At 38.4% G+C, this 26769-nt stretch overlaps 1 protein-coding gene across 2 annotated transcripts in view; it reads left to right on the top strand.

The window, feature by feature from the left end:
* Positions 1-16991, top strand: part of EPHA6 (EPH receptor A6) — a 524483-nt gene extending 507492 nt beyond the window's left edge. For both annotated transcript variants that reach the window (XM_086629497.1, XM_086629571.1), the window contains 4 exons: positions 848-997; positions 10319-10512; positions 13793-13942; positions 16877-16991. In XM_086629497.1, the coding sequence (XP_086485623.1) occupies positions 848-997; positions 10319-10512; positions 13793-13942; positions 16877-16991 (609 nt within the window). The remainder of the gene's footprint in view (positions 1-847; positions 998-10318; positions 10513-13792; positions 13943-16876) is intronic.
* Positions 16992-26769: the final 9778 nt, after the last annotated feature.

The following is a 26769-nucleotide window of genomic DNA, read 5'->3' on the forward strand; positions in this document are numbered from 1 at the left end:
ATGGAGAATAATAATAAATGTATGCTTTTGAAAAGAAAAATGTATACTTTTGAAACGATAAATGCATCTGGAGAAGAAATACTTTGTTCTGAAATGGAAAAGTAGTTTTCATATATAAACTATTTATGGGAGAAGAGATTCAACAGTTTTAAACTACTAATGTCAGAGAAAAATTCTGCATACTGTGGTCTTGTAAAGAGTCAGTCAGGTTGTTTATTGAATTATTACGGATTTTTTTTTTTTGTTGTAGCACTTGGATTTTAAGTTGAAAGCTGCGGAACAAAACTATTCAATATTCTAAGGAAATGCCTATTAGAAACATATTTGTTTTGCTATCAACTAGATATTTAAAGGCACAACAGAAATTTAAAGAGATTATCCAGAAAAAAGAATACAGTATAGTTTCCTTTCAGATTATGTATTATTAAGTGCTTCAGTGCTCCATTTTGCAATAGATTTTTGTATTTGTTTAAGGAAAAAAAGATTAAATGTCAATGTACTAGGAACTTCAGGCTTGGGATGTTTTCAATCAAAAGGCATGTTCTGAATAATTATATGACTCTGATCAAACACGAATCATCTAAAATTCTTTCTGTTCTTTGAACTGAGATTTTTTTTTCACAAAGTGCTGATTTTGGTGAATTACAATACAAACGAAACCAAATTTTTATCAAATTCTGAAAAAGATATATCTCTTCCTTTCCACTTACAGCAAATTGACAAGGCAAATTGACAGAAGGCAGAATGTAGAATCTCAGCATCCAGGATATCTTTTGTTTCATTTTCTTTTAAACATTTGCTGTTCTGTATTCTGGTCATATTGATAAGTTGTCAATGTATTTTCCAGGGTGGAAAAATCCCCATAAGGTGGACTGCTCCTGAAGCTATAGCTTACCGGAAGTTCTCTTCAGCAAGCGATGCGTGGAGCTATGGGATCGTAATGTGGGAGGTGATGTCCTATGGTGAGAGACCATACTGGGAGATGTCCAACCAGGATGTAAGTACTGCCAAGGACTAATATGGGAGCTGTTGAAATGTTCCTTGAAAATGATTGTCACTCCCTGCCCTGCCTTGCGTTCTCATTCACTTTCTAGGCTGGAACCTCAACTTATTTAAGTCAGCATAACTCTATCAACTTCAATGAGATAGTTAATTTATGAAACCGAAGACCTGGCCCTCTGTTACTAAAACTTTGACTAGCTTCCTTTTATGGATTAAAGATGTATTACAAAGAGTCATAGCCAGTTTGATAGTTTCTGTCTGGCTTTCACCCAAATCTCTGGGAATCTGCATCAGACATGCAGTTGATGCAGTTCTCAGTCAAGCTATAAAGCAAAACTTGAGGGAATACTGGAACTATTCTGATGATAAAGTGTACCCATTATCTCCAGTACAGCCTGACAGTACTCTTCAACAGGCATACAAGGTTAAATTCTAAAATAATTAAGCTGCCATGAGAAATGTATTTGCTAATTCTCCTTTCTAAGAATTAAATTTTGTGTCCTTATAACTACATATAGGGTTAACCACCATGCAGGACAATAGTCCTACCTCATAACAAAGTTATGTTTTCTCTGACTTTTTTTTTTTCAAAAGTTGTGGCCAAATAAGCCTTCCCAATTAAAAAAAAAAACATTTGCTTCTAGTAAAATTAAAGGCTTGTCCTAGAAAATGAAGCATGGGAAAGTGGGAATGCTTTTTTCTCCACCACAATTTAAATTTTACTGATTCTCTTGTTAGATGGATCCCCATGACAGCTCAAACTGGTAGACTCAGTCTTCACACCAGCCATCAATCTCTATGTCAAAATAGAAAATATCAGCCAACCCATCTTAACCTCTCTCATGTATGCGCCCAGAAGACCTCTGCATTGGTTCTGAAGAGTTGACAAGATTTTTCCCAGATGGCTGGTTTTATATCGTTGCTAAGTTATTCAGCTGTACAAGTCTGGTTGCTTTTGAGGCTGATCAGTCATTTGGGGATAAGGATCTGAGAGAGATTTTCATTAAACAAACATCATTTCAGAGTGTTTCAGGAAGAAAAGAAAAAAAAAACAACCAAAACCACCCAACCGAGAAAAGACTAGCAGACGTAATAAAGCCTTATTTCCTTTAGATTGTACTTTACAGCCTCACCAGTACTATAATCCTACTTCTCTCCAGCATTTCTCTTGTGAGTTTACCCTTTGGAATTAGACTACCTCTCCTGTCCATCATTCTTCCCTGACAATGCCTACAGCCTCCATCCCCCCTCCACACATCTGCCTGCCAGCAGCCCAGCTCCCTGCTGTGCTCCTTAATTAGCACCAGCATGGGAGGATACATGCTGTGCCTGGTTTTGAGCTAGCTTCTGTTGATTGACCAGACAGTGGTGGCTGGTTGCCCATCTGAAGAGAACAAGCAACCACTGAGCTAAGAGGTTTTCTTCAGTGGAGACATTACTTTGGTACTTACTACCTGAACTACAAACACATTGTGGAGCTACTGTGAAATAAGCAGATAAGCCCAGTAGGCTCAATTCTGTTTCCCACAGCTAGCAATCTGTTGGCATTTGAGGTGCTCTAGAGTAACTCCACATGTTGCTGAGGCAGGACATGCAGGAGACCTGAGTTTTTCTGGAGCAACAACTGAAGGCCAAGCAGGATACCTTGGGGAGTTTAAAATTAGATACTCATGCTTAGACAACTGAATTATAGCTACTTTTTTCCCTGGGGCACCATGTGAAATCATTTGTGTACAGATTTCTCATATATTTAAGTCTCTATTTCCTACAACCAACTTTATACCTCTGCCAGCTGCTGATTCTTACACAAATTATTTCATTTGATTCAAGTGGGCCAATGGGTTCAAAGTTAATAAAAGAGAATGAACAGGCAGACTCTGACTAACAGTACAGGTACTCCGGCTATTTCCTTGGCTGAACTGAGAGCCACTTATCAGCTCCTGAACTACCATAGCTTGCAAACACAATTTAAGGCAAACTGCCATTGTTTTCCTTAAAAAGCCCCATTGTAAGACATGGTGGTTAGGAGCTGACTGCTAAGGAGTTGGGATATCACTTCAGCCTTGCAATAGCAGAAGGTGAGGTTCTTGAGCTAATCTGTTCAGAAGCAAAGCTGAACACAGCCATGGCAGTATCAGCCTGTTCATCACTAGTATGCTGTTGCAAAACCTGATTACTCTGCATTGCATGGAATGAACTGTTGTATCAAAACACACAAATAGCCTCAAATTTTTTACCGTTCCAAACTACTAGAAGCAATTGCTACTTTCACTGTGAGCCTTCTTTTAATGGGAGATTAAACAGAACAAGAAACTGGGAAAAAGGTACTAGAAAATCACAGAATCACACAGCAGCTGAGGTTGAGGGACCTTTCGAGATTGTCTACCCCAGTCCCCCTGCTCAGGCAGGGTCAGCTAAAGCATTTTGCTCAGGGATGACTCCATTCGGGTTTTGACTGCCTCCAAGGATGGAGACTCTGCACCTCTCTGGGCAACCTATGGCGTCACCAAAACAATAGGAAAGTGTTTTCTTACATTTGATGGAATTTCATGGGTTTCAGTTTATGCCCTTTGCCTCTTGGCCACTCAACGCTTTTTGAGTAGTAAGTGGGGTGTCCACATGTGCCTTTGCAAGCAAGGCTCACTGCCCAGTTACTTTTTCCCTTCTGTTCCCATTAGTACTGCCTGGTTGAGGAGCTGTGCTAATCATAAATGCAGCAATGGCTCTCACAGTCCTTTCTGCTGTTGCCACTGGCACATCCTCTGAGCGTATCATGGGCAAGAGTCTTTTGCCTGGCTTTCCTCACCATACTGGTGTTCGTTTCTCCCTTCCCTCTGCAGCACCTCATTCATGGCTGTTTTTTGTATGAGATTAAAGAAGCCCCTGAAGCCAGAGACACTTCTGAACAAAGTCAGCCCTACCATGGTGCTTGGTTTCTGTGCAGTGCCAATGCTTCCAACTGCAATGTCACTGCTCCATAACTCTGCCTCTGCCCCTCATCTTCCCACTCTGCTTATCTAGCTGCAGGTGATGGGCAGCTGGTAGTGACTGCAGCTCGAGGAGGTGGGGGGGGAAGAGAATCCTTTTTTGCTGTATCATTGTGTCCCACTGTCTTGCAATCTTCTGCTGCAACATGGGGAATTTTGGTCTCTATTCCAGTTGAGAGTGATTTCATCAGGTCTTGGGTTAACTCTCTCTGAGGAATCCAACTACCATCATCTCTTTCATTTCTCCTGTAATCATAATCCTTCTCCTCACTCCAGCTCCGTTACCCACCCAGCTCTTGACTCTTCCACTTCTGTTACCACTAACTGGGAATGGGGGGAGAGAGAAGCTTTCTATCAAGTCTGTTCAGCCCCACTATTCGTCTCCTGAGAAGAGGGTTTGAATGACTGGTAGGACCCTCACGTAGAGCCCAAGTCACTAGGTGAGAGTAGTGTGCAACACAGACCTTCATTCCAGCTGCTCTTCCTTTCTTGGAGGCTGGCTTCAGCCTGTCCTCTTCCCCTCTATTGCCACCTACAATGTATCTATTCAAGGCCATGCCAGCAGTGAGAATTCGTAAAGCAACCCTTCCATTTAGAATATATTAAATATTCTGCTACAGCATGAGGATAGCAACATTTAATTACTCCTGCATCCCAACAGAAGTATCTGTTAATACAGGATAATGATGTGGGCCCTATGGATGCTGCTTATGCTAATGATGCCGACTCCTGGAGGCTTTCCCTGTAGTTCAGCAACACACAGCACAAAGGACTCCTTTTCTCTGGAGCCCTACCCACAGGCTCTCAGTGTCGAAATGTTGACAGTGAGTACCTGTGACCTTCTAAATACATTTAGTGACTCTAAATGCCATTGGGAAGTTTCAAGTTATTAGGCATATTGTGAAGCTTACTTTGCTGGATATTGGGATGTATGTTTTAGTATGATGAATTGCCCTGCATTCACATGAGCTTATTTTGCAGAAATAATAGGACTTTCCCAAAGGTCAGTGATACTGTACATATGGTAGGGAAAGTAACAGAGAGGGGCAGGCACTGAACAGGTTCATAAAAGACACATTATGCAAACAACTGTGATAAGGTCTTGTACAAGTTTAGTCAGAGGTTCTGCTACAACAAAATATCTGGCAACCTTAGCATTACAACACTTACTGTGTTTTGATCAGAATAAAACTCTTCTTTAGTTAGCAATAAAATATTTATTGAATTGCTGGGGTTTTGTAAAGTACCAAAAGTTTTCTAAGTACAAACTCCACAGAGACGGGTCTATTTTTTTCACATTCCATCTTACAAACTGCTTTTCTAATTAAACAACTTGGTGAAATTAATTCGCTTTTTTAGACAATGGCCAAGTAAGTGATGTTTTGAGCAGCTGCCAGCTAAATGTTCATTTCTCACATGGATAACATAGAAGCCAATGCTATGCCCACCCCTGCCCAAAGGGAGGGCAATGCCAGAGGAGGTGAGTTCAGCGCTGACCCACGCGCTGCCTGTTTGCCATGTGAACACATCTTCACTCAGATGAACAGTGGATCTGAACTAAGTCTACCAAGGGTCTCTTGTCCAACCGCCCAGTCACAACAATCAAATCATGAGGAGCCTGCAGATGTAGCACAGAGTCCGAGCTGATGTGAAGAGAAGTGTTAAACTGGTATCTGCCACCTAAATAAACCCAGTCTGATTTTCAGAGACTATAGCCATTCAAAAGTACCCATCAGAGACACTCCACATCTCTGCAAATCCACTGTTCTCTATTTATGTTCCTAAGCAGGATTTGGAAGCTGAACCTTAGGGAACCAAGTTTGAAAATGCCTCTCATACATTTTTTAATACTGTACACGGTATAATGTAGAGGTTTAAAAATATATTAACTTTGAGAAATGTTCTTGTTTAAGTAAATAACCATTTTATTATTGTGGTAAGTCACTTCAGACCTGTGTTGGTGCTGATTAATGCACTTCTTAGATGTGTGGCAGGCACCAGAGGTGTCCATTAATTAGGGCTGCTGCACAGTCTGTCATGTCTTATTGCTTAATTAATAAACATTAGCTAAGATATTGAACTTTCCAAGGAAACTAGTGTACTGATGAACAGATTGTGCTAAGAGCCTGGCTTGCTAATGCTCATGTGAGGAAAGGAAGATTTATATTCCGTGCATTTGGTTTGTAGAACAGCTGTGAGTGAAGTCTACTGGGACACCTGTTAGAGGCCACTGTATAACTTAGTGCATGTTGCAGAACTACAGTATTCAAATAAAAAAAAAAAAGAATATTTAACAGATTGTAATCAATATGCAAAAAAACTAGTGTAGCAAGCAGAATAAAAGTCCTTACACTTACGAAAGTTTCTTGTAATAGTAAAAATAACTTACCCTGATATAGTTCTTTCAACCCATAGATATCAAAACACTTGGCAGGCACCTGGGATTGGCTCTGTACCATGAGGCACGAGCAGCTGCCTCTCCCTCCTGGTAAATTTTTCAGATGTCAGCAGGACACAGGGACAACATCCCTCTGGACTTTCTTCTGTCTCAGTCGCATTAAAAAATCTGTCAGTTATCTTTCGAAAGCAAAAATCTACATTACTGTTAATAATGAAACTATCAGATATATTACAGCTTAATTTTCAGGTGCCATTTTTGTCATTTTCAAATTATTTTGAAACTAAAAACACATAAGTTTACGTAGAAGTCCATACATATTTTTTATATAATTTTGGTATCATAAATAATATTTAATATGAACTCTGTCTTCAACCTTGACAGCTATTTCTAACACCAAACAAAAATGATAAAATGTATTTAACAGGCTCCAGTGTTTAATATCATCTGTGTACAAAAACATATAAAAAGAATGGTCCCCTTTATAAAAATAAAAGCCTATGCACTAAAAAGCATAGAAATAATTAGCTATGTTAACTGTAAAAAATATTCCCTTTCCCTTATAGTTTATATTCTCACCTGCCAGAAAGTGTTGCTTGTAAAAATACTCCCTGCCCATTTTAGTCACCTTAATGCTGATCCACAAGACTTTCTAATGAGTTTTGACCATGCTCATCGCTGAAAAGAAACCTACAGCCTCTTTCTCAGCGTTTGATGGCAGCACAGCATATTTGCAGGTTTTCTTCCTTTTGATAGCAATCAGTGTTCATCACAAAACCAGAACTAGAGAGCAGTAATCAGCCTTTTTTGTTAGCGGACTCAGGGCTTCATACGTATAGCAACTAAGCTAAAATTCATATTCTTTTGGGTTGAAATAGATGGGACATTGATTTGCCAATGTGGAAAGAGTTACGCCGATTGCTACAGCTGTTGCTATATCCTTCTCGTAGATACGGACATTTAGACCATTTCACGATTAATGTGGTGCTTCTTCAACCTTAAACTGGCAAGGAAAAAGGCATTTAAAAGATGTTAACGTATATAATCTTTACATATTATACCATATATAATTTTATATTACCAAGAAAAATGTACTTCTTCCCTTTTAGGTATATAGATATCTAATTCCTCTGTTCAGAGATAGGTGCTATACAAGCAGCAAAGCAGGAGATAAAATAAATAAATAAGCAAACAAATAAATAAGGAACTAAAAAGCTCTAATTCTTCCTTTGAGACTTGATTCCCATTGCAGCATTAGACACTTATTACATCTTTACTCTTGCTTCTTAGACTCTAAAAATAATACTTGTCTTACAAGGGATACTAATGAGATAATATCTGCAGTTTATTTTTAAAATGTGCTGGTATTAATGAGAAATTATGATTATCCCAGTACCAGCTGGCATTGCTCTTCATACTGAAAGGCTTCCTTTGAACAAGAGAGGAAACAAAATGCACTATAACTTCTTTTCCAAAGATATGGTAAAATAGAATGTGTCAGAGAAAACACAATGTCTGGAAAATTGTGGTTGCTTTTGTTTTTTTCCCGAATAATTTATTTCAGGAAAAACTTCATCAGCTCTCTATTGTTGTGTCAAGTGAGTGCTGTATGTCTCATAAAAGTAGAGAAGGTTTCCCTTAGCCTTAAAAACAAAATACATTTCAGAAATTCATCATTTGCAACACGTACAGTTAAATGTAAAGATTATGATATCTGCATTTCAGGGCTGCTAAAGATTGCCTCTTCAATGACAAGTATCAGCTAAGCTATACCCCACACTGTAACGAGCATCTATGTTTTATGAAGCTACTTTAGACAGACTGCTTAAGATACATGAGTTTGGACAGCTTTGTGAATAAAATTTCGTGCACATGGGGTTGAATTTCACCCACCCTGAGTCTGTAACAGGAGCAGTCTGGGGGGCATATTGATTGTTAGGAGGCACAGGCTTGGAGGAAATTTTTCCTCTGGTAATCTGATGGTATTTTTTCTGATGGTACCCATTTTGGCAGCCCAGATATTTGAACGCTGAAGTAAATCCCAGGGAGATAAAGTAACCAGAAAGGCAAGTGGAAGGATTTTCATATTGACATACAATTTACCTCTCGATATCACGTCGGTATGTGCATTGCCAACCCCGTCTGCATGTATGCGATCTGTCAGTACATAAAGTTCAGAAATCCCTACGGCAAATAATGCTGCCTCTGGAGTAGCCTGTACTCCCCAGTGCTGTGGCTGGTGGTCTGAAACTCACCCCATGCAAATCCAATAACCTGCTGCATTGCAAACACTTATTTTACATGCATAGGTGGTTCTGCCAGTGTACGAAAGGGCTATACACTGTAGGACCAGGTCACCCCATTTTATAAAACTCAGACATCCAGCTGTGTACAGCTACAAGAGTCTTGTTCCTTTCTCAACCATGCCATGAAGGGGAGCTAAGGTCCTAATGTAGCTTCGTTACTCCTATTTGTTTGCATAATGCTTGCAGCATAAGCATTAGGCATTGCTAAACAGAGCCAACAACATTAATTCAGAATTCAAAAAGAGAACAAGGATATATTCCAGGATAATAAGGCTGAATATATTGAAGCTACAGCTAGTGCTATGAAACATTGATTTGCTGTAAACAGCTTAATGTACCCCCTTCCAGCTGCATTAATATGTCTGCGGAATGTACATACATCTGTGTGAAAATGATAAATGTCTCCTTAAAGCAGAGTAGCTATAAATGCAGTAGGTGTGTTTCTCATAAGTGCACTGTGCTATTATAAATATTGTGTACAATCATTTGTACTTTAGAGAACATTTAGCACTGGTTGGATTTTTATGTAGAAGGGTTATGTGTGTGTGGTAGGATTGGTCTTTTTCCAAGCTTTATTTTTGATCAACAGCTTATTCTTTCCATTCTTTTATATACAAGAAATCCTGACTATGTCATTTCTATCATCATCCCCACTGCTATACCACCACTCATTTCAGAACCTAGTAACCTTTCCTCTTGCTTTTTAAATCTTACATAGAATTAATCCAGCCAGCTTTTCATGGACTTTACCTGCTTCTGCCATCTCCTGTCATCCAGGCTGCTAATATCCTTTTCAGACAATGTTTTTTGTTACCAGTGTTACTAAAAACAGGCCTCCCTTCAACTCTGACCAAATGTAATTGTTCATACATGTGATTTATCTGTGACATCAGATCTATTTCTTTCCAAATCATGACCAAACACGTTTTCCACATCTGCTGAATCTCAAAGTTTTACTCACTTTAGGATACACAGTAACACCGTCATTTTATTAACTTTTGTTTAGTCATGAGCAGCTTGGACATCCTGGTTTCTGAGAGAGGCTGTGCAAAATAACGTTGTGCTTTGCTGTAACTCAGTGTGTGGGACATGGCCTGAATTAATCGTGCCCTATCAGCAGAAACATATTATCAAGGAAATTTGCTGGGTGGTGCAATGTGCATTTGTAGTGCTCTATTGTATCATGGCATTGCCAAACACTAACACTTTGTCAAGACATAAATATTAGAGCATCCCAGCATGCAGTGACCATACAAGGTTAGTTTGTGGCCCCATGACTCAGCGGGGGGCACTCAATATTCAGTATGACATTGACCTGCAGGCGGATGAAAGGATAGTGACTCTTGGTAGTTCTTTTCTCTCTTCCTCCTTTCTTGGCTGTTTGAAGAGGATGGCCGTAGAGCCTAAAAAAGTGCCTACTGTGTTTCCTATGCCTACAAAATACTTTGCATCTCCTCCTGTCACACTCCTGCAGGTCCTGATTCCCTGAGTGAAGCCCCAGCAATGCGTAAAGTGAGGGTGGCTGTGCCATTGATTGCTATCACTGGTTTCTAATTGTCAGCTTTACACTGTCCTTTCAGCATTTAACTCTAATGCCAGTCATCATACCCATTGTATTTCTTTAGGTTATACTGTCTATTGAAGAAGGCTACAGGCTTCCAGCTCCCATGGGCTGCCCAGCTTCTCTTCACCAACTGATGCTTCACTGCTGGCAAAAAGAGAGGAACCACCGTCCAAAATTTAGTGACATTGTCAGCTTCCTAGACAAACTGATCCGCAATCCGAGCACCCTTCATACCCTAGTGGAGGATGTACTTGTGTAAGACTCTTTTCGGTACTTTTTTGATTTATAACGCGTTGTGGCTATCATTAAACGTGTTAGGGCATTAAATAGGGGTAGGAGAGATGCAAAGTTCTGAATTCACAAAGTTATGGGGTTTCAAATACTTCTAAGCCTCTTTTAAGGTTTGCTTTATTGTTAATAAACTGTTTATAAGGACTTTTTTCCCTCAAGTCATGCAGATTATATTAGGCATTTTTCTCTTTTTTTTTATCTGAGCTCTGTTTGCACAGTCTATCCTTAATCTTTGTGAATCTCTTTGTTCTTTTTTTGTGTGTGTGTGCTTTTCCTATGTGATTGTTTTCTCTTTGTAATTTTTTTTCTCTATTCAACAGCCTGTCCTCTCCATCTGACAGTGCTCAAGCGATTTCTGAACTGCCTTGGAGTAATTTCCTGCAGAAAGTAGCGATGTCTTCGCTTGCTAAATCTTTATTTATCTGTAGAAGAATGGCAACAGTGACCAAATAAGAGATTATGCTATTACCATTCCACAAAAAATTCTTGATGGTGTTGCCCAAAGTTTTTTCCATTAATAATATTACAGAAATGAATGCAGCCACAGGAGAAGCAAGGTTGTGATACAGGAATTGGTCAATTTTTGTAAGCTTATTGATCCAAGCTGTCCCTAGATATCAGCTGAAATCAGTGAAGTTCCAGGTGGCCTCACTCTCTTCATTAGCCAAAATTCACCTTCAGATAAAGGTGCTTTCATGGAGACCCTCCTGGGTTTATAAGGGTTTCTCAAGGCCTCAGTGGTTTAAAAGGTTTTTGATATGGTTTGGAGAAGGGCCGAGCAACGGGGCAAAGATTGAGGCTGGTATCTTGTAGTGGGAAAGTCTGAACGGAGAGGCTACTAGGAAAACCTAGAGTCAGGGCTGCAGCCCTTTTATCTACCACAAACTAGTGGGACTTGCAGGATTTAATGCCCATGCACTAGAGTCAGTGGCCTCTGTGTATGTGTATATAAATATATATATAAGTTGCTACTTGTACTTGAGTCACTTAGCATCAGAGTAATGCATTTGTATCTAGTCTTATTTTAAAACATTACTTAACATCTAAAACCTTGTGCCTGTTTTCTTGCAGTCAAGCTCTTATTGAGCTCACTTGCTTGGGAAAGTTTCTTCATTCGTTTGGGAATGTTTGATGCAGTCAATCTGAATGATTATTGTGTTACTGTTAACTTATGAGGCCAGCACTTATTCTATGGAATTGTACAATCATAGAGTAATTCAGGCTGGAAGGGACCTTGGCAGATCTTTAATTGAGATTTGTATTTAACAATGTTCTCCTGTCCTTCAGTTTCTCTCTCTATCATTTTGATAATATGAATCAAAATCAGTGTGTTTAATGTATTTGAATATGTGTGGTTGAAACTTGGTGTGTTGCTTCCTACATTCTGCATAAGTCATGTTCCATCAGTTGATGTGGGCTGGCTTTTGCTGTTTAAATTTTCATTTTAAATTATGCCTTTCTTCTAAAGGCTATCATAAAGCTTTTACAAACAATAGTGTACTTTTTCTGCACTCTGTTCCTACAATTTCTCTACACAAAATGCACAAAGTCAATGGAAGTTGTGAGCCCTCACCAGTATGGTACGCAACAGAATACTGGAAATATATGCCCCAAAAGTGGAATCTTTTTATTTTTCATCTTTCTGTTTCAGTTGCGATAATATTAGGGAAAAGAATCATAGAATCATAGAATGGCATAGGCTGGAAGGGACCTTAGAGATCATCTAATCCAGCCTCCCTGTCATGGGCAGGGACACCTCTCAACTAGATCAGGCTACTCAAGGCTCCGTCCAGCCTGGCCTTGAATACCTCCAGGGAGGGGGCATCCACAACCTCTCTGGGCAATCTATTCCAAAGTCTCACCACCCTCGTACTGAAGAATTTCTTCCTAAAATCTAATCTAAATCTGTTCTCCTTCAACTTAAACCCATTTCCCCTTGTCCTATCGGTGGACACTCTTGTAAAAAGTCCCTCCCCAGCCTTGCTGTAGGTTCCCTTCAGGTATTGGAAGGCAGCTATTAGGTCCCCTCGAAGTCTTCTCTTTTCAAGGCTGAACAATCCCAGCTCCCGCAACCTGTCCTCGTAGCAGAGGTGCTCCAGCCCCTGGATCATCTTTGTGGCCCTCCTCTGAATACGCTTCAACAAATCTGTGTCTCTTTTATGGTGGGGACATCAGAACTGGACACAGTATTCGAGGTGGGGTCTCACAAGAGCAGAGAAAAGGGGGAGAATCACCTCTCTTGACCTGCTGACCACACTTCTCTTGATACATCCCAGGATGCGGCTGGCCTTCTGGGCCGCATGAGCACACTGCCGGCTCATGTTGAGATTCTCATCTATAAACACCCGCAAATCCTTCTCTTCAGGGCTACTCTCAATCCTCTCTGTGCCCAGTTTGTATTTGTGCCTAGGATTGGCCTGACCCAGGTGAAGGACCTTGCATTTTGACTTGTTGAAGCTCATGCAGTTAGCACTGGCCCATTTCTCAAGCCTATCAAGGTCCCTCTGGATGGCATCTCTTCCCTCAAGTGAGTCCACGGCACCACACAGCTTGGTGTCGTCGGCAAACTTACTGAGGGTGCACTCCATGCCGTCATCCATGTCGCTGACAAAGATGTTGAACAGCACTGGAATGAAACAGAAATTTGACTAAATTAGCTCCTTCATTTTTGTTTGCTACTCTATATAGTTCTATATAAAAGCAAAGATTTTTTTTTTTTACTTCTTTTAGTGTTAGTTTCAGCTTTAGATTCAATGTAATCAAAGTGTTCCCATTGCATAATGCTATAATGCTATAGGAGTAAGCAGTCATTTGGGGTTTTTTTAGTAGATAAATGTAAAAATTATCTCAGTGTTTTAATATTTTTAAATTGTATCATGTTAAATTTTGTTTGTCCTCTACTTTGACTACTGTATTTACAAATTATTATCATCCTGAATACATACGATCTGTAAAGAAACACTATGCGGTAACGAAAATAAGAGCAGTGGGAGAAGTCTGTTCCTTGGTTTGTTACTGAGCTGCAGTGCTTTAAAAAGCTGTTTTAAGTAGTGCAACTTGGCGGACTGACATGATTTGCAAGTTTTAGACATCGGGCTAAATTGATCCTCAGTTAAAATCTGACCTTTACAGCTCAGGCTCGTCTCTCATTCCTTCTGCCTTTTGATAAAAACAATGTCTACCAGAGTAAATCAAGTGTCATATTTTGTACTGCTTTGATAACCTTTGCATTTTGTTTTTACAGAATGCCAGATTCACCTGGTGAAGTTCCAGAATATCCTTTGTTTGTTTCAGTCAGTGACTGGCTGGACTCCATAAAAATGGGTCAGTATAAAAATAACTTCATGGCCGCAGGTTTCACAACTTTGGATATGGTTTCAAGAATGAGTATTGAGTAAGTATGTAATCTATTATCCCTACAGTGGCTAATCAATCTGAATTTCTTTGGATGCTGCAGTGATGTAATTATCGTCATGTATGGGACAGTGCTTTCATTTTCTTTCCCACCTAAGCTAATAAAAGACAAATACAGGTTTTTACCAAAACAATGCAAGAGAAAGATGTAATTAAGAAACCCAGAACTGATAGTTTCATTCTGTGACCATACCAAACACTGCCAAAGGTCAGGCAGGGAACATCCTTAAATGTGTCTTGGGGAACCAGTTTTGATCTAGACCACTGAGATCAGTGGCAAAAATCTTGTCTTGCTTTGCTGTGAAAATCATCAAGGCTATGACAGTCCTCATGTGGAAGTTGTTCCACACCTTGCTGCCCTTCTTCAACCATCTCTGACTCCCCTCTATCATTTTTGTAATGAAAACACGGCACTCAGTATTGGGCAAACTATGGATTAATATGGTAACATAATGATACGATCTATTTTGTTCTCTATTCCCTTCTCATTAATTCCTGATCTTTTATTTGATGCTGGGACTATCTGTATTAATAATAGTAATGGTCAGTTAAGACTCAGTAATTTTACATGTGAAGCTAGGACTGTTTTTTCTCCCGTGTGTATCACTTTACATTCTCCTACATTGAATTTCTTCTGCTGTTTTATGGCATAGTCACTTAGTCTTATAAGATCCTTCTAAAACTCTTGACAGCTGGCCATTTCCCTTACCGCCTTCAACAATTCAGTCTCACCAACTGACTTTTTCACCTCTGCGCTCACCTGTTTTTCCAGACCATTTAGTGATTTGTTCAACAGTAATGTTCGACGTTATCCCAGCATAGGTCCCTGCAGGTTTCCATTGATGACTACATTGTAAAACCTGCCATCTTACTCCTAACCTCCTGTCTTTAAACCAGTTATTTAGTCACGCAAAGACCTTCTTATGCCATAGCTCCTTATTTTCCTTATAAAGCTTTGATGCAGAATCTTCTCTAAAGCTTTTGGAAATCCAAGTAGATTGTATCAAATGGATCATCTTCATCCAAATGTATGTTGACTTCTCCACTGGAAACATATAAATTCATAAAACAGGGCTTCTCTTTGCAAAAGCCATAGTGGTTCAAGTAGACCATTTATCCGAGCATCCAATAATTCTATACTTCACCATAGTTTCTATTATGCCCTGTAATGATCTCAGGCTCACAGGTCTGTAGTTCCCCAGATCTCCCCTGGAAACTTTCTGTTTTGCTTGGTAACACCCTCTGTGCCTCAGGCACCAAGAAATTTTTAAGCAAGTGGAGCTGAGCTGATAACTCCCTCTCTCACATCTCTGTTAGTAATTCCACTACTTCATCCTTGAACTCTTCTAAAACTCTCAGCTAAATATAGTCTTGTTCTGGAGGTGGGCTGTTGATTTTTTTTTTAGTTTGTCCAATAACCTCTCCTGCAGTCACTTCAACTTCCGACAGATCCTCTGACAAGTACTCCATAAAGGTTCTGGCATGGGAGTCACTTCAATTCCTTCACAGTGAATATCAGCTCAAATAATTGGTTTAGTCTTCCACCAGTGGTCAGTCTTTCAGTGCTCTTTTATACTCAAATCATCATTAGACTCTACAGACACTCTAGCAGTCTTCTTGTACCCCAGTGAGCTTGCAAAAAGATTTATTATGAGTTTTATTATTAGATGTCTTTTTCTGGTTGTTCTTCAAGTTCTTTATAGCCTGCCTTACTGTGCTTTTACAGATAATCAGCCTAAGGTTATCATCTTTTCTACTTACTTTCTTTAGACACCACTTCAGCTTTTTGAAAGATTCCTTCTTTCTTCAAATAACCTCCATTACCCTAGGCCTGCTGGCTTCTTTCTGAGCTTTATCAGGCCTTCCTTCGTAAGTGCTATGCATTGTTCCTGCATTTCTAGTACCAGTCCCCCCTGTAAAGGTTTAATCTTTTAGCTGACTCTTCTTAGCTTCTAAGATGCTCAATAGTTTTGCATAGTTCCTGCTGACCTTAAGTGCTGTATATCATCCCCTATGTGGATGTTAAGCCCAAGTACATAATAGTTGCTGCTATCCAGTGGCTCTTCATCTGGAGGATACAGAGCTGGGTATCTTGAACTGCAAATCTGAAACTCAGAAAGCTCATGCCTCATCCCATGGGCTCCTTCACTAGCTATATCGTTAAACGAATTTTTAGGGTATATAAACAGGTGATGTCTATGCTATGTCCCAGCGTGGGATTTGCAAAATTGACAGGTCTTATTTGAAGCTTCCTGCCCTCAGCATCTCTGTGATCTTTCTCAGCATATTGCAGTTGGTGATGTTTAGAGAACAACAAAACTAGTGGATTCTTCTGGATGCTGAGGACTGTTGACTTCATTTCTGAAAAAAATTCAGGCTCTGTGGGTAAGTTACCCACTCTGGGGTGCAGGTCTAGATGAGATGAAAGGAAATCAGGACGGAAATCTGGGTCACGCTGGAAGATTCACTGCTTTTCTCATCTTTAGACCATCTCTCACCACCGTTCCCCAACATCAGAAGCACAGACTTTGTTATTTCAGTCTTAGATTGCAAGAGTGAGCGTTATCTGCCCTGTTCCTTTGCAAGTATGAGTGGGAAGAATTTACTACTAACACATTTCTAAAAAGTGGGTTATTAGAACCCACCTCTTAGGTTCTTCCTCAAGATTTGGAAAAATTACTTTACTGTATCACAACAACAGATACCAATGTTTTAAGATCTATTTTTTTTTCTTAAATGACTGTCTGTAAAAATTCATAATTGACAGGTACAGAAAACTTGAACATTTGCAGCTTGCTTATATGTTCCAGTCAGGAAGGTAAACTGTCCTCGAGTAGAGCGATTCATCTATAGTCTTTTTTTTGCAAAAGGCTTTACTATACTTGCATCCAAGATGAAACTTTTTATCTTACAGTGACATTAGAAGAATTGGAGTTGTACTCATTGGACACCAGAGACGAATAGTCAGCAGTTTACAGACTTTGCGGTTACACATGATGCACATACAGGAGAAAGGATTTCATGTATGAAAGTACTAAAATCAACTGTGTTTTGTGCCTCAGCATTTCTAAAATGGAAAAATATTCTCATTCTTCCCTTCTGCTCTTCCCAACTTCAAGAACTGCAGTCTCCTCTTCAGACTATAAAAGTACTTCTATGTTAATGCTTCCAAACGGGAATTTTTAATCACACTGCATAGCTCCTCCACCAGCTATCTGCCAATAAAATCCTGACCTACTGCAAGACTCTTGCTACACATTGATGAATAACTCAGCATGGATGTGTAACTTTGTATAACAGTATTTGGGAAACTTTCATGAACTTACTTGAAAGTAGTAATCTATTTGGCCTGGTGTGGCTTCTTTATTGATGTATTTAGAGTTTGCTGGTAGATCAAAAAGTATTTGACTTCTTTTATGTTCTGTGACCATGTAACTTCCAATACCAAATGTGCAATCAAGAAGTTTGACATAAATATTTATTTTATCTCTTAATTAAATCCAAACGTATGGGTCCTATCGTTCTATTACTTTATAGCGGTTTGAATGCTGGTGAGTTGGTGCCTCAAAACATTAGTATGGTTTGTAGAAATGACTGATGATTTTATGTAGCGAGTTTTCATTGTGTGAATAATTGGGAGGATAGTGAGAGAAATCTGTTTGAAATCTTAGGGTCCTTGATTTTGAATTACTTTAGCACTCGACACTTTTTATGCTTTAAACTTTAGATTAAGTTGGAAAATTTGTTCATCCTTGGGATTCTTCACCACCTTAGACTTTTTTTTTTTTTTTTTTTAATACTCAGCATTTGCTTCTACTACATGGCAAATTATCACTGGAAAACTGATTGTAATGTTTCCATGACCACATGTAAAACATGATTGTCAGCTATATTCTGGCCACATAGACTTCAGAAAGCTTTCTGTTCCAAAAATACAGGCCTCCGCTGCTTGAACTAAGCATAATTTCCACCAGTGGTAGTAGACCTTAGAGGGTGAGCCATCAGTGGGATGATGTGCTTATTCCCACGGGAGCAGGCTGGCCATATCATCCTCCAGTTGAGGGCAGTGGTACAACCACCAACTGATGCTGGAAGTTACACTCTGTGGTGTTCAGTGATCTTGTACATAGGCAGAAAAGGAGATGTAGGACAGCAGTGTAATAATATGTTGCCTTGAGTCTACTTGTAACTGCTTTTAGAAGTAAAAAGCAGACTCTGCTGAAATCGAGCTCTGGTTTCTACGGGCTAGATCTTCATTTAGTACAGATATCTATGTGACATCAAAGACAAATACCTTTAGAACTCTTCAATAGCCATATTTACATGCAAGAAAATGGCTGCAAAGGCCTAACGTAATATTTGTACCTCTGTAAGACTTAAAGCTTTCATGTTTTGTTCAGACAACTTACACAGATGTGCTGGGCTACACTTCCAAACTTTTGCATGGGATATGCGCTACTAGGAACAGGGGAACGAGCGCATGTCTGCGTGCTGTAGAAGTCACGCACACATCTACATGCATGTCACATGTAAACTGGGTGCAGATGTTTTTGTTGATTTATACATAGTTTGGAGGACATTTTTGAGTTATGTGGCATTCCAATATACTTAAGTAATACAACTCTTCCATTAAAATGTGCATTTGGGTAATTAGTATATTATAGGTGTATATCAAAATGAACTAACTACTTTATGTAATCATAATGATATTTACTGCTTAATTTACAGTTTGTAAATCAAAATGTGTTTCGTAACTCTTTGAAAAGGCTGCCATTGTATGCTGGTGGCAAAGAAAGAAAATCAGAAGGCAACTCAGAGAAGATTATGCTTCCAACCAGTTCACAGAGTAAGACACGCTAGGCCTGATTTACTGTTGTCACTTTACATTGGAATAACTGCATTAATTTAAGTGGGATAACAGTAGTGCACTAAGTAAATTTTCCTCTTTCACTAAAAAACCCCAGATTTAACTGAGGAACAAGTTTTCTAGAGATCAGGATTGACCGGTGTTCTACAATGTCAGTTTGATTAGCTTGTTTATATAAGGGCTGCTCTGGTCCTATTCCAGCTACAAAGGTAATTTTGTCAGCATGAGCAGTCCTGCTGAACTCAGTAGGGCTGTACAAGCATGTGTGTTTTGCAGGATCACAGGCCTTTAGTGGGGAAAAAAAGCATTTGTTTTTTTTCTGTGACTGTCAGTTGAAAAATTCTGCCCTAATTCCACATCTGAATAATTTTTTTTGTAAAGGTTCTCTTATGGAAACAAAATCGTGCTTACTTGAAGCCTTTTTAAAAATACTTTCATGACAGAGTAATTTAAAAATTGATTTTCCTTTATCATTTTGTTATCCATTTTGCCTGTCATTGCTTCCGTGGCCAACAATGTGACATCTGTGGAAGAAGCCTCTCTCACAATTAAATACATTACCGAGGAGGTATGAGTCTGTTACTTGTTAATGGGGTTTCAAAATTACTCATAACTAATCCAAATCATGTATGTGCACTTTTAAATTCTCCTTTGCACATTTTTTCATTCCTGGTAGTGTGAATGCTGAGCGGCATGTTACATGCACACAACATGGATATATTTCATGGAAATTAATTTCCAGATTTATCACACTACTGAAAATATATTTTCAATAGAAAAATATAACAATATTGAAACATTTATTAATCAGATATATTTTTTATATAAACGAGAGTTTGGGTAACCAGAAAGGAAAGAACAAGGGATCCTTTATGTGAGGACATTTATTAAAAACATTGTAAATCTATTATTTTGTGGGTTTATACGGCTTGGGGTTTTTTTGTTGTTGTGGTACAGTATAACTGTTATAATAGTTATCTTGATCAAATTTACATTTTCCTCATTTTGAAAACATTTTATTTGCTCTTGCTCCAATTCCAAGCCTACTCTTGTTCTGGGGTTGTTTTTTTTTCCTAATTTTTTTCATTTAAAAACAAACAAAAAAATCAACAGGTATTATTTTTTCAAATGTAAGCTTAATTCTGTGCAGGCCACAAAAGTATATGTGAAATTAGAGTAACTTTCTTTGTTAGTGGGGATACTTTCTTCAGGTAAAATAAGCTCTCTTTAGTTATCCTGCATATTGCTGTATGCACCTAGAGTTTCAAGTTAACAAATTTAAGCAAATCTAGTAGGCTGTTTTTAAGAATCTGGCCTATGTTACAGAGTGCTTCATGACTAAAAGTACTCATTGGAAGTTCACAAAATAAAGTGTGCATGATATGCAAGCAAAAAAAAAAAAAAAAATTAAAATGTGGACATAAGGAAATAGTTCTAAGTTATTTACAACTAATATCCATTTTTTCTCATTGATCTGAGTGTCATTAATCTAGAATAAAATCCATCCATCTGTGCTGTCACCACTCCTTGGGTATCACTTAAGCCTCCAAAACACAACTTAAGTGAGGGCCTTGACTGCTGAGCAGGACTCTTGGTCAGTGCCTCTTGGCCGACAAGTGCACTGCCCCAGCTGTCCGTCATGTGTCATCCACAGTGCTTCTGAAGTTGACTGACAAGCAACTTGGATGTCCATGCAGCCAAGTGGGGTGGTCATCTAACATGGAAACTACATCAGTCATCCTTACTCAAGCTATCCCCACTTGTCAGTCAGAGCCCTGAGACCTATTGGGAGGAATTCTTCTCACCTAATTTTGGAGGTCTGCATTTGAGATAATCATCTGAGATTCCCTTTTAATCAATTAAGAGAAGTGAGCACTTGTAGGATGTGAGTCATCTGACAAATGCAATTATTTACTTCTGAGTTAGATGAATTGTGCCAAAGAAGCACCTGTTTCTCTACATTCAAAGAGATCAAAATGACTAGCTCATATCGAGGCGTCTGTGTTTGGTCAGGTGAATCTCATATATTGATTGTATCCAGTCCTTATGCTGAACCTGTGAAAAAGAGAGGATCTTGTCCATAATACTGGTGGTAAAATTGTACAAGTAACAGCAGAGGGTTTAGTAGATTTTGCTCATGAGGTGTTTGCATGTTGGAATTACCGAGAAGCAAAGGGACTCCATGAGGTGAAAGAAAAAGAGTTGAGCTATGTAAATTTTTTTTTCTTAAACAAAGGTTACCCTTTTTTTTCCCTGTGAACGTAAATTCAGTGTCTGTCCAATAAAAGCTTAGACACATGCTATGCTTTAAGACGTCAGCCAAGACCTCTCAGCATAAGGCAATTCTTTAATTGCAAATAGTGCACTCCACAATAAATTTAAATAAATTAGCTATTCTGGACAAAGCATTCTGTGTCCAAAATTGTATTAGGTATTGGCTGGATTATTCTGACATAAAACTCAAAGACTATAGTACTACGATTTGTCTGTAATTTAAGACTGACTATCCATTTTCCATTTTTTTTTATATGATGAGCCTAATACTGGGCTCCATCAATTTCTTTTCCAATGCAGATTCATACAGGATCCAAAGATGGGTCATAAGTAACATACAGGCGCCCTTTATTCAGATGCAGTAGAGATTTACTATTTGGAATAGCTGGGACTGTGGAGGTGCCTAGTAAGACTGTATTAACCACAGCAATTTCCATGTTAGAATGACCCCATGGGACCACATCAGCCACCAAGGTAAAGCAGCATAGAACTTACTTTAACTTGTATTGAAGACCAGTTGCTAAATGTCAGCTGGTGCCGTTGCAAACTGAATGCATTATGAATAACCGAATAACATGTATTTAGCCGTTTTAACTCAGCTGATGGAATGGTTCTATGGGACATGTTCTGGCAGCTGAGAATTTTTCTTGTGAGCACCAGGTACCTGTAACTACCCCATCATGGGCTCTGTCTATCTTGGAATATGTCCCGCAGAGAGTGGAAAGGAGGACTCACTTCTAATCCATTCTAATACATCTTTTAGAGTAACAAAAGTTAGAGTCATAATAAAAAGTCTGTCTTCCGTTGCATCTTATTGGAAAACTATTAAAAGTAGAGATACTTCACTTATGGCATTTGCACATGGTTGAAGAGCACTGTATTCTGTTATACAGTTTTCTACCAGAATACCCTCATTCACCAACTGTAATTGATCTTTCCTGAATAAATGGCAAAGATAATATATTTTTTTCTTTTTATAGTGGTTCTTTTTTTATTATTTTTTTCAGAGTCAGGGAAAGATGTGTTGGGCTCGGCTAACACTTAGTAGGACAGTGATCTTGAAATCTCCTGGAGAGAAAAATGAATCAGCACTGAAAAGGGAAAACAATCCCTAAAGCTTACAGTAAGGTGAAAAAGCAAGAACTGTCCATAGTGTGCTAAGGAGCTCTAACAAAAAACAAGAGAGTTGCTTAAGACACTTCCATGCACTTACAGCTTACGAATATCTTCTACCATCATATACTGTATTTAGTAGTGCACACTGCTCATCCATGAGTGCTATGGTTGTGTATAGTTCCTCAGATTATGGACCAGGATATGTTGAACACGTTATGAATATAAAATATTTGTCTATATGTACATAAAGAATTGTAAATATAATGTATACCTAACTTCCAATAACGCTCCTGGGGTTGATCTACTCCATTGGCTTTTAAAATTTTTAATGGCATGCACTGTATGCGTATAGTACTTCCCAAAATTCCTTGGCTTTCTATCTGGAAATGGACAGCCTCTCTTTTCCTCCACAGACAAAAAAAACATTTTCAAACTGTCTTACAGAAAGCTGCCTGGTCATCTGACACTGACCCTTCTACGACCACCACACCAAACTGCTTTCTACTCATTCTTTTCCATACAACTAATTACTGTAGAAATCATCAGTGATCATAAAGGGGAAGCAAGGTGCCCATGAGCCAGCATCTCTAGTAAGATGTGCTACAAAAAGGTTTGTGTCCCTCTGCTGAAGTCACCAATGGTGTTTAAACAGTATATAAATTATTTTCTTTTAAATAGCCGTTATAGACACTTATGAGTTTAAAATGAGGGAAATTTTCAAGGGAATATGAGTAAAGATATGCTAGTATGTACTATAAAAATACGTGTTGAATTTTAGAAGGGAAAACCAACCAAATGGTTGATAAAAAACCATGAAGTTACAAATGGATTAGAGTTAAAAATATATTTCCATACTTCACACGTGAAATAATATAATGCCAGTTCAGTGAAATCTATTTGTGTGTTAAGTTTCTTTAAATATTCTACATTAGTATCTCTTACCTTTCTTTCCTGCAAGAGATTTCCCAAGTACATCTCTCTTTCAGAAAAGTTTAGCATATTATCTGATTTTTTTCATACCTGTATAATTAAACTGGAATAAAAAATGCCAAGTCATGACACTAAAGATATGGGGAAAAAAATATTAAAAAGATCAGTCTCAAAATCATTTGAAGTTTTCACACCTGTTCTACTTTGTTCCTGTCCAAAATTTTGATCTATGTCTAAGCATCTGAGCACTTTGACTAGTAGGTAACCACACATGTACCTCAGTAATAATGTATGTACTGTGCCACGCTCAGAAACTCCTAAATCTGTAAACAGTTATGTGTTTGTGTGGCTTAATTCATATAAGGAGGCTGATTAGAAATGAGACCATTTACATGAGTAGAGTTAGGCATAAAGGACTTGCAAATCCAAGTCCCTATGAAATATTTGTAAGGCAGCATGAGATAACATTATTTTATCATTTTTTTAACTTCAGTACTACATATGGTTTCCTTGAGGAGTCCAGTATGTGCATTGATTTTGTCACAGAACCTCCTGCACATGTTGTTCTTGATATGCAAGGAGATACAGCTGATTTTTTTCTTTGTTTGGGAAATACTACATGTTTTGGGGAACATTAATCTCTAATGTGCACATCATCAAGCTAATTACAAATCTGTGAATAAATCATAATATTATACTAATACTTCTCATTATTGACAATTCAGTGAAGAACTGCTAAGCAGCAGCATGTATGCTGAGTGGTAGCTAAGCCAAAACCCTGGCACTGAATATTCACAAATCAAAGAGAAATCTAGCCCTCTGTATTATGAACTATGTGATGCCTGGGACCTTGGTTGTATAGAAAGCAACTTTGAATCTAGGATCTGGAAAATCAAATGTGGCAGAAATCTGCACTAGCATCCAAATATTCACTTCTGATTGTGAATGATGAAAAAGGTCCCACTGAAACGTTCAAGGCAGTATTGTCGTAGTTATCATCACAGCACAATGCTCTGAGGCTCCTCTACAGAAGTGATAGGCAAAAATATAGTTTCTGATTTGCCAGGGTCCAGCCTATGACAAAAACTTGGTAAAATTGTCATCATTTAGACTAGGACCTCCACTAGACACAACTATATAACTGAAAGACTACTTGTTCTTCTTGTTGCATATTGGCTTTTTTGAGAGGAACCTGAATAAACTAAGAGTACAGCTATCCGGTTAAGAGTAGCTTACAAACTGAATTTTCAGTTTTCTCTCCTTCAGACAGAGCTCTACTTGAGAATGATTAAGAGGCAAAAAAGGATTATTTTTTTTTAGAAGCTGAATACTCTGAGCTGTATAACTTACCATCACAATCCCTTTATGTATAATACCATTAGCTGAGAAAGACAAAATGTAGCCAATGTTTCAAATCTGTAGATTATTTTGGTTACTAAATGCCAACTTTGGAAGTTCCACTTTTGTCTTGGGAAGGTTCTGCTCTAAAATATCCATTATTTCCAAATACTGCTGAAAGATTTTAAGAAACTTCTTCATTGAATAATTCCTGGGACAACTGTGAGGAATTAAGCGTTTTTGTGTCAACAGACATAGTCTTGCTGAGACCAAAATTCATGAGAGTGTGTTACTGACTTCACTGGCAGTGAGATGAAGCCTTATGTTACACATACATTATGTAGGATTCAGCTCTCCAAACAAATTCTCCTTTCCTGCATCCCACCACTGTCATGTTTGATTTGTTGTTAGAGAACCAGCATTTATCAGGACACATACTGTTTCGTCATTCAAATTTTATTGCTACACCTTGTTGCTAGTTTTAATTTTTCTGTTGAGAGTTTCAGGTTGAGACATAGGTTGGTCATTCAGGGCATGATCCAAAATCAGTTACATCCATAAAAAGATGTCAATAGACTGAAACAGGTTTTGGATCAAGAGTTTCTACAGATTTGCATGGAATAGATGGCCTCATTTAATAGGGGGGGAAGGGAGTGCACTGAGCATAAAAGATAATGCTACTACCTCGGGGATGTGATGAAATAGATTATGGTTACCTTCAACATGGTAGAGCTGAATTGCAAGGCACAAAAGATGGCTGCTGCACCGTTGTTTTATCTGGAATGGGCTACCATCTCTGAGTTTGGATTAAGTATTTAAAATGACCTACACTTCTAATAGAGTATCTAACAGAAGTGTTTTGGGTTATTGTCTTTTTTTCCCTAGAAAATTCTCCAAACTCCTGGATTTAAATTCAGGGTAAAACCACCACCCCCATCAAACAAACAGAACCTACAAAAAAACAGGATTTGGCTATCTTTCTTGTTCCCTAAATGTATACCATTATGCAATATTATCTCGCTTTCATAATAGCAGTTCTAGCTCATCCTTTGCCTCTTTGAACAAGCTGTTTCATACTCCTAGTGCATTGCAGTATAAGTTTTGAGATTTGCTAGTTAATGAAAAGCACAGTAGAAAATAAAATAACTAATGCTCTCCTAGTGGTTCTGTTTACTGGACTCTTTTGTTAATTCCCTATCTCAAGAAAACCATCCTACTCTACAATTCCTAACACGTAACGCGTAAGCATTTTAAAGCTTAGGGCCATGATTCCCTATCTGCCTCTCCCCAAGAAACAGTTAGCTTTGAATTGGCAGTGTAGCATTTTTAATACCATTTATTTTGCAGCAATTTCTTCTTCCCAACTTTTCTACATAAGGTAGAAAGGGCTATTTCAGATTAAAAGTGGGAAAAGTTGTTTCTTGGTTAATTCTGGTGGAGGAGCTGGATTCAGTCAGTGCTTCAGTATATGTTGTCCTTACTTACAGCCTTGTGTCTACTTCTGTTGATACCAATGTCAAAATTCTCTGATGGTATCAGTTACATCACGCATGGTGATGCCATGACTGAAAACCCAGAGACTAAAAGGGCTTGTTCTTGTTTGGTGCGGTACAACTCCTATTGACTTTGGTAACAACAACGGGTACTCTGCATTTCTCAGGACTGCATCTGCAGTTTAACAAGGAAAAAATAAAATCTTTAAAAGATCATGTGCAACCCTATTTACTGAAAGGCAATAGTTTATTTTCTAGCAAAGCAACCTTCATTGTTTTGTCATCAGGGTTTTTTTAAAAAAACAAACAAACAAACAAACAACAAAACAAACCACTTTCACTTACAGAAAAGATGCACAAAAAATATTTCACAACTTTCCAAAAATTAGCTTTGATTTTCTCTTGGAAGATAACGTGGTTGGTATGTTTTCTCAGGATAGCCTCTATTTCTGTGTGTTGGTTTTAAACGTATCTGAATTAAAAGGGGTTTTAATCTCTGTCTCTTCTGTGAAATTAGATTGTACACAACTAAATATGACTGCTCTTCTTCATAGTTTGCTGTTCTAGCATAGCCATAAAATGTATCAATGTATGTGTATATATAACTATTTGATGACAGACGCTTTAGATTATATATTTAAGCAGCCATGTCAAAACTTTAAAGGTAGATGGCTTCAAAAGTAACAGTATAATCATAATATTTTACAAACATACCGTGGCCTCAGCACAGATCTCATATCCCTAGCAGTAGTCTGAAACCCATCTTTTCTTTAAACACCCCAGATAACA

Source organism: Tauraco erythrolophus, chromosome 1 (genome assembly GCF_009769465.1).
Source record: "Tauraco erythrolophus isolate bTauEry1 chromosome 1, bTauEry1.pri, whole genome shotgun sequence".
NCBI classification, from domain to species: domain Eukaryota; kingdom Metazoa; phylum Chordata; class Aves; order Musophagiformes; family Musophagidae; genus Tauraco; species Tauraco erythrolophus.